The sequence below is a fragment of the Barbus barbus genome, assembly GCF_936440315.1.
Source record: "Barbus barbus genome assembly, chromosome: 45".
Classification (NCBI taxonomy): Eukaryota; Metazoa; Chordata; class Actinopteri; order Cypriniformes; family Cyprinidae; genus Barbus; species Barbus barbus.
Window position 1 is genome coordinate 17,026,567 of NC_136723.1, and position 9,431 is coordinate 17,035,997.

At 40.5% G+C, this 9,431-nt stretch overlaps 1 protein-coding gene across 1 annotated transcript; it reads right to left on the reverse strand.

The window, feature by feature from the left end:
- Window positions 1-1,714: 1,714 nt before the first annotated feature.
- LOC306863917 (hormonally up-regulated neu tumor-associated kinase homolog A-like) lies at window positions 1,715-9,044 on the reverse strand. Its single transcript, XM_079407512.1, has 9 exons — window positions 8,475-9,044; window positions 6,077-6,369; window positions 5,830-5,885; window positions 5,352-5,487; window positions 5,135-5,262; window positions 3,811-3,937; window positions 3,545-3,713; window positions 3,301-3,454; window positions 1,715-2,517 (listed from the first exon to the last, which is right to left on the reverse strand). The coding sequence occupies exons 1-9, from the start codon at window positions 8,715-8,717 to the stop codon at window positions 2,084-2,086; spliced, it is 1,740 nt and encodes a 579-aa protein (XP_079263638.1). The 5' UTR covers window positions 8,718-9,044; the 3' UTR covers window positions 1,715-2,083.
- Window positions 9,045-9,431: the final 387 nt, after the last annotated feature.

Here is a 9,431-nt window from a genome sequence, read left to right on the forward strand (position 1 = left end):
TAACTCCCTGCGGGCTTAGCAATATAACTGGTCTATGTGTTGGAAGCCCAACTGAAAAACTGTGAGCATTGTTCGTAAGATAACACTTTACTGCACAGGGCTCTGAACCAGTTCAAGGAACGAAAACTGGAAATGAACAAAATTTTGAATGGAACAGAACCGGAAACAGAAACTAAATCAAATTTTATAGTTCCGAACAGAATCGAAAATTTGAAATGGCCATTAACCAGTTAATAACGTTATTTTATCGTTCCATTTAATATTTGAAATTTGCTGTCAACCAATCAGGAATTCAAGTTGTACTGACTATGCAAATGTGATGCTAACGCATTCAGCGAGTGAAATGCCCGCCCGCGATCAGCTGTGAACTCTAGTCGCAATGGCAATAAATTCTGCTACCATCTGTTTTAATGGGAGGTAGCAAAATCTGACAGAGTAGCATAAATCGTCAGAACACCGGCGTTAGAGTTTATCCGACGACAGTGTAAGATGGATTCAACAGATCTTACGCACATGCGGCGCTTCTGTGAACGGAGAAAACAGAATAAAACTATAGGCTTGCATAAAAAGGAATATATATGCCTATACACTAAATATATTTCACGTAAATCATTGACAGATTAACAAAACGAAAGAAAAAACAAAAATGCTGAGTTAGGCCTACGGTTCATTGTGACGCATTCCAACGTTCTCGGAAAGGAAAACGAGACGGCAGAAAGTAGTTTTCTTTATTTTGCAAAAGCTTTACAATTTTATTTTACAGTTTTATTTGTTTTGCAATAGCTTGACAGTTTTGAATGATGTCTTGCATCTGTATAACCAACCAGCGTTGTTATGACCATATCGCGCTGGCGCCTCACGCGCACAAAGACATTTTGTGACATTGCAGCCAGTTCATTATCAAAATAAAATACAGTTAAAGGAATGTGTAAAAAGTGTCAGCGCTCCGTTGTCGAATCCGTTGCGTTCAGTGTGACCACCGCCTCACTGTGCCGATATTGCCGATGTGAATGATGATGTTTTACGTAGATGAAAGTAAAAGCCAATAAATAATATTTTAGTATACATCGAGAACATGGAAACATTTGGATTCGTGCCGAGTGAGAGAGGTAGGCATCAGTTTTTTGGATTTACATTTTTATAGCCTTTTATAGCAGCCTTAAGTTTAGAGGATTTGTTGTGGAGAGAAACTAATAACTGTGTTTATGTTTGTAAACATTTTTGATTTACCGGCATTTTAGCCTTTATCATTTCTGAATAATAACCTAATAAAATGGGCTTAGTCTTTGTTTTTTTACGCAATTTTATACAAGTAACTTTTTTTTTTTTTTACAATTTGCAGCAAACATTTTTAAATATCTTAAAAAAAATACTTTAATGTCTTTAAAGCATTAATGGATTTTTTTCTTTTGTTTAGTAGCCTACATTTAGAAATTTAAAAATCTAGAAAAGATGATGCTGTATTGGCTGTGACTAAGCGGATTTTTTCCTTTCTTTTTCTTTATGTGTAAAGAAAACACTGTACTTTATTATTATTATTATTATTATTATTATTATTATAGGCAAAGACAACTTAAAAAAATAACGGTATTAACCGTTATTTTTTCTACTCGAACCGGTTTCAGTACGGTAATAATACAGAGGAACGCAGGAACGGAAACGTTAAAATATAGATTCTGCTCGGAGTGAACTGATTGACTTTTTTTTTCGTTTTCAAGCCCCATTACTGCATACATCTGACTTTATATAATCTAAAATGTATTTTTCTCAGCACAGGGTTTTGAGAGCCCCTGTGGCACAGATCAGAGTTTGCATATGGTAGGGAGTTGGAGACTCCACTTCCACCACACGCTCTGGCTTGAACGGGGGCAGCTGAAACTATTTCTTTAAAATTTGCCCGATGCCCATGGAAGGGAACTTGATGCGGTGCTGAGGGCTGTCGGGTTCATCGCTACCCCTGCTGCTAGGCAGGATACTGCTTCACTCTGAGGAGCTCGACCACTCTGAAGCGGGAGGACATTTCTTGGGTTGAGGTTTGATGATGAGAAAAAGTGGGCTGTCGGGTTCATCGCTAGCCACAATGCTAGCTCTGAAGCTCTGAAGCTTTCTTGGGTTGAGGTTTGACGATGAGAAAAGGTATGCTTGGGATCGTGGCCTTCTTCAAGTAAGAGCTATCGGGCTGAAAAGCAGACACGTGTCGAGGTGGAGAAAGCTCTCCGTTGGTCAGCTTGTACCATGGTGATGGAGGAGTGTCTTTGCTCATTTCCTTGCTTGCGGAAGCCCAGGAATGAGCGCCAAGGGAGGAAGGTGGGCGAGCGGGGACGTTGACAGCTTTTGGGGAATCTTTGGAGCTACCTTTCTGGTCCGGCTGTGTCTCGGGTGTAGGATGGGTTGGGGTCGACTGTGGGGTCGGGTACAGGGGGTGGATCTCCATGTACTCCAGAGAGGATGAGGTGATGCAACCATTACGTCCTGAGTAAACATCTTTAAAACCTCCAGTCACAGCTTTCAGAAGACCTGAAAATGAGAGAGGAAAGAATTTGATTCAGAACAGATCCAGCTCTTGTGTTATTTGTACAAGCAATTACTAAACAGTATGCTGATATATTTTCTATTCATATTTCCATTATTCTGTCATACAGAAAGTGAAAGCCTGCTGGGCTAGAGAATGTCTTTTGAGGTTTAGCACTTGACATTTTAAATTGCTTTAAGAGAAGATGTTTTTTTTTTTTTTTTTTTGACTTCTTGACTATAAAAGGAAAATCAGGCAAAACATAGAACCCACTTGATTTTGCAATTTCCAATTCAATGTACTATGTTCCATGTTATATTGAGTTAAAGCATCTTTGAGGCTCTGAATACTTCAGTATAGTCACATGGCTTGGCAAACAAGGAAGTAAGAGTGAGTGGAACAGGTTTTCTATACATGTCTTATATGTGACTGGTGCAGTCATCTCTAATCTTCAAACTTCAGTGATCTTTCTACGTGATAACAACCTGAACAGCCCTAAAGGGTTTACTAGTTTGATTTACTGTCACCCTGTTTTCCAATTAAATATTTTGGAATTATCCCTCAGGTATCAGAGCTTATTTTAAAACTGCCTTCAATAAAGAGCTATATTTAATTTGTACCATTTATACCTGTACCGTATATGTAGTATTTATTCTCATTCACAGACCATTATTGTCACATACTCCTAAATCACATATCAGTTGTGTGCCAAATCAAATCATAACCACATGATTGGTTCATGCATGTCTATGTTGTACTGTGTCTATAGTCTAGTTTGAGGCTCTCACCATTTATGTGCTTCTTCTCCTTGGTGGGACCTTTGTTCACAGCGAGATACACGGGCGTCTGCTTGGGTGGAATCGTAATCTTCTCAACGCGCTTCCTCCATTGAGTCTGTAACAGCTCACTCTTTTTCTCCTTCTTCATGTTGTACTGCTTCTCCTGTGAGAACCAGACAATGTTAAACTCATGAGACGGAACTGAAATGTTCTATGGGAGGACATGTTGATGTCATTGTTTTCTCCAACTTACCCTGTACTCTTTTGAGAGTCTCTTCATCTTGTTGTTGAGGAGGAAATACACAGTCAGCGTGTGGCAAGCTTTGTTAGTGAGCACCGCGCTCAGAACCTCACTGTGTTTGTAACCCATTTTCTCTGTCATGTGGAGCAGAACCGTGTGGTTGATCTCCTCAATGTGAATCCTGAAAGTTACAACAAAATATTTTAGGCCATAATAAGTCATATAAGATCTAAGAGACAAGATTTGACTTTGATCTGCAAGCATATTAGGTGACTAACCTATTTAAGTAAGGAACTCCAGTGTGAGGGTTTCCCAACTGCAGCCATGGGTCAGGCATCACTTGGTGGATGTTGGGTCTCTTGTCGGGGTTAGGCTCGAGAAGTTTCTTCAGCAGACTGGTGGCAGCTGTGAACACAGACAGGAAGACGTGAGGCCTTTGTGCTATCTTTCTTTAAGAAAATATAAAGGTCCTTGATCAGTCGCTGTGTTTAACAGATTTATTAGGACAAATCAATCATTATTTATTAGGAAAAACACATTATGTTGTGATGAAGATTATTCAGCCTTTCTCCTACATATTACATAAGTCAAAGAATGAGTGCACATCCTTGCGTCCTTGAGACGCTAAATACAGGTGTTATATAATGAGGCTAATCTCATTTCAACACTGCATCATCGTGTATTAATATATCCAGTCACAGATTTAGTAGTGAATGAACCACCTGTTAATGAGAACAATCATGTAAGTGTAATGCAATGGAAAACATAATGCGATTAACCATAATGTTTACTGTATCCTCTTCTCAAACTATTTTTATCTGGAATTCTGCTTGCACCATATCAGTCAACGAAGAACAAAGATGAGATAAGGTATATACTATGGAAACACCTTACTTCTGTTGAAGGTTAATAGATGCTGATAAGAAATCTGAACAAAGAAAAGAATTCCTTGTGACTAAAAACAGTTTTTCTTGTGAAAAAATAAGTTGTCACTTGTCTGGCATGTTTGCAGTAAACATTGTGTTTATGAGCCAACGACACTGCACTGAGAATTCTAAGTATGACTTCTTGAGTATGTTGTAATTAAAAAAAAAAAATATGATGGTTAAAGGTAAATGCGCAAACCTCACCGACAGAACTAATAAGGATCAAATGCATTACCTACATAATGATTTCACTGGAATTTTTTTTGCATGTGATTGTGTTGGCACTGGAGCATGTTTTTTTTATGTCAAGCAGGTTTTGTGTTGCTGCCAACTGGTTACAAAATAGCATGAGAAAAGTCATTGGATCATGAAGATTCTCTGCTTTATTAAGATTTGGCTTTCATCACCGGAGATATTTAAAACACCAATGGGCACCAGATCCTCCCTATTGTTTTAAATTTAGCATTCAAAAGCATCATACTGGACTAAAAAAGGTGCAGTTTGACAAAGACTGCATTCATGCTCAACATTTGGAGCATGATGCCCATTAGAACCTAATTGGTAGGAGGACACAAGCTTATTTTTAGCATGTAATAGTAGCTTGTTCTTGTTTCAATGCGACCTTTGTGGTCATAAAGAACCTTTGGGAATCTCAGAGATGCAGTTATTTCAATACCTGAAGAGATATATGGAGGTAGAGGGTTCATATCCTTGTCCACCATCTTCTGATGCAGGGCTTTCAGGCTAAATGGCTCCACGGTGAACGGTAGGGTACCGGTCAGCATAGCATACATGTTCACCCCTCTACATTGAAACACATACACAGAGTCAAAGTCAGAAAAATTTAACAAATGCAAATTTAGAACATGGTACTTCACATTTCTTGAACTCACATTGACCAGACATCCACTTTGGGCCCGTAATTCTGTCTTGAGAGAAGCTCAGGGGCGGCGTATGCTGGGCTGCCACACTGTGTGCTGAAGGGATCAGAGTATCCCAGAATGCCCGCACAGTTACTAAGTCCAAAATCTGTATAGGGGAAACAGGGATAGGGTAATTGCATGTACTTTCTCATAGAGGGACTGACCTTCCCACTTGGAGGGTTGCAAAAGGGTTTATGGCTGCCCAACACTAACCCCGTCTGTCACACACAGCTGCTAAATAAAAGCCATGCGTTTGTCAACCATCTCACAAAGAGGTGAGAGGTCATTTGTTTTTAATGAGATACTGATTGCTCAATCAGTCCTCACCACATGCTAAAGATGAACACTTCTATGTCACTTTGTGTCATTGGGAGTCATTGAGACTTTGTGCTGTTCTTTGAGTAGCATTTAAAAACCTTGCATAATGTAGATCTCGGACGGTGCTTACCGATCAGCTTTATGTTGTCTTGTTCATCAAGGAGGAAATTTTCAATCTTTAAGTCTCTGTTGAAATTAAGACAGAAAAATGTATTTAAACAACCTTAATTTATCAAACCAGCCATCTGAGCTAAAACAAAGACACAATATTCTCTGGAGTATCAACCCATGGTTTCAGAATTAATTCACTATTCTTTGTTTCTTTGGAAAGTATCATTTAATGTTCACTTTCGAAAACCTCACACTTCGTTTCTCACCTGTGAACAACTCCTTCCCTGTGCAGGTGCTCCACCGCCATGACTAGCTGGCGTACATATTTCTGGGCTTCTTTTTCTTCCAGCCTTTTCTTCTCATAAAAATGGTTCATGAGGTTTCCACCAGGGCAGAGCTCCATGACGAGATAGTAGCTGTTCTCCGTCTCCAGGATGTCCAGCAGTTGGGTGATGTTGGGATGCCGGATCATCTGCTGAATACGTCCTTCACGATACAAGTTCTTTTTGACATATGAGTCCTTTTTGGCCTTCTTCTTGTCAATAACTTTCACTGCCACCTGTGGGAAAAAATTAAAAAGAAGATTTAGTCAATATATAAAACACATCTGTGTTCTGTGGATGTACAGAATTGTTCTAACAGCCCTGAACAGGTGAGGCAAGCCAGACGGGATTCTTATTTGCCTGTCTCCTCACGTCTCAAGGGTTGAATGTTCGAACCTGAGATCCGGTAGAGGACTTGGTGGGGGAGGGATAAGGACAAATGACCGATGTGTAGCCATTGGAACACCTCCAATTGAAGGAAGAATCTCCAAATGGCTTGTTAATGCCACCCATTTGTCACCAACATGCCGTAAACGACTAATGCTGTATAAACATTGAGTCAAACACAGACCCCCCACACCCAAAGAATTTTTTTTTTCACGGTAATATACAATGTATATAAAAGCATTAGCATAATTTCATTTTATTGTTATTTTTGATTAAGGTGGGAGGGGAGAGTCTTTGTTCTTTTTCAAACAGGATTTCTTTGTCCTGGATTGAAAGTCCCTCTGTATGCTGTAACAATAGCCTTGATAAAACAGCCCTCCGAGCGTGACCCGAGGAGGGTTCAAGAGGTGACCTGCCGTGCAACTACAAATCATTAGGAACAAAAAGAAACTGTTGAGCAAACCGGTCATACATGGCCAATTGAGAAGATAATTGGATCAATTACTTCAGCTGAGGTGCATGTTAAAAGATGTACCAAGAAAAAAGGAAATAATCCCTTCCCTAAACAATCTCCTAAAATACTAATCCTGCATTACTGGATCTTAACCACCGTGTTTTGCCAGCATTGTTGATGGGGGGCATTGGTGGTTAATGGTTAAAGGGGGCGGTGGGGGGGGGGGGGGGGCAGAGCCTCAGACTAACATGTTGTTTTTCTCTCAGGCAGACAAAGGCCATGAGGGTGAAAGTGGGTTAGATATGCTCACGACATACATGGGGGAAGCATGTGCTATTGCCCACCGATCGTGAGCCCCACCCCACCCTGTCTGTTTTTCTAGGTGATGTCAGAGAACGAGAGCGAGGCAGGAGACAAGAGGAGCACGAGGCAGCCTCCCTTCTCTTTGTGATTGCTAGCGTTTGCAGGAGGCAAGAAGGCTGAACAAATCCCTAATATGCTAAGAAGGTATTTCAGGTCATTCACTGGAAGTGCAATCAACTTTTTTTTTTCTACATGCGAATACCAGCTACAGCCGATAGAATGTCATTCCAAAGAACACCGCAGCCAGTTCTAAAGAAAATCACGCCCCACTCACAGAGAAAAAGCCATGCAGAGTCAACAAACAAATGTTAATAAATAAACACTAGATTCCGCATACTGAGCATACCTTTTGCTGATATGTGAAAGTGAAAAACTATTATTCATTATAAATATTCTGAATGGCTCCACACTTTCTCTGGGGTAATCGGAGATTAATAAAGACACCTGAATGCAAACAGGCTCAAGGATTGTCTCCGGTACCTAATTTAATTTTCGTGATGAGGAACATGAGACCAGTGAGAAACAACTCAACCTGATGATCAGGGGATGGTGTTTCTGACATTCTTGCCACCCAAAGAAAACATAAACTGACTTAAGCTTTTAACTCGTTCAATGACATTAGAATTAATCACTAAATAACATATTACAAGGCATTCAAGTCATGGTCCATAGACTACCTTTGCCTGCCATAGACACTGAGGGGAGGGGAGGGGAGGGGGGGTCAGGTGACCAAAACAATTTAGACAGATGTAATTTCTCTTTAACTTACATTGGTGGTCATTTTCATAATCATACAATGATATGAACAAATAGATCTGTAGAATGCAACAGCATTCAAGTCATATATAGGTTTCAGTTGTGTTATTTTTACTGTTAACCATTTCTTATTCAGACAATCATATGAATAAATAGATTAACTAAATGCAGTAAATAACAAATGCAACAGTCGTGGTCTTGGATGGATTCAGACTAATGCATATTGACTGGATGTTTTGTGCTTTTCTTTTCATTTGCTTACAGAATGATATAAACAAATCGTATACCTGTATATTGAAAACACTATCAATATGCGATTTTACAGTGTCATTTAGATATAATAAGCTAACAGTGCGTCAAAGGCACACTGGCTCTTCTCACCCTCTCGCCGGTGATCGCGTGAAGCCCCTCTCGCACTTTGGCGAACGAGCCCTCTCCCAGTTTCTTCCCGACCAGATAATTCCCAACTCTTTTCGTGTGGTAAAAATTTCGGAGGATGTCAGCTTGAAGACCGCTACTCAGAGAAGTAGGAGGGGTGTGTTCCGTTCCTGCGGGTGCCAGAGGAGTTTTCAACCCCCAAATCCTCCTGCTGTCCGTCCCCATGTCTGTTCCTGCATCGGGCATCCCTGCGCCTGTTGAGCAAAACCTGTTGTCCTCTGAATCTACTGTTTGAGAATGGGACGTCTGAATCCCTGTCCCTAATACTAAACCCTCACACGCGCACCACCTGTTCGGCTCAGCTGACTTTCAGCAAACTATAAGATTGTAATAGTTTTACGCATTCGTCATGGGATAACGAATAAAGCCACTCGGTCCTAACCTAAATCAAATGACCAGAACGTCTTGTTAACATGCGGAGTTAAAGCTTCCAGCACCTCTCTGTATGTGAGAGAGAAGTGAGTGAGTGTCTGACTGCCGAGTCTCTCATATTTGTTGTTGGAAGTTAGTTTCGCGGCACGGGGTGAGGGCGTTTCTTATTTGCTAGAAAATCCCCTCTCAGTCACTGGGCTGAAATCTGATCCAATCAGTGGTCGCGCAGGGACCTGAGGCTCCGCCCACCCCGAGTTGTAAAAGTAGCCCCACGCCCATGCTTACCTAGACAACAAAGAGCATGTTTCCGAGGGGTCAGATTCGCGTGATACTTGATTTCTATCAGCTTTCCCCGATGATGGTTTACGTAGACCGCTTTTGGCTGACCGACTAAATTATCTATTGATTATTCATTCAAATGACACAGAGATGGTAATGCACACAAACACGTTTTATGCAGTGATGTTGTCGTACTAATTTTCTTTAACTAATTTGCCAATGACATTCACCGCGTTAGATAAAATTACA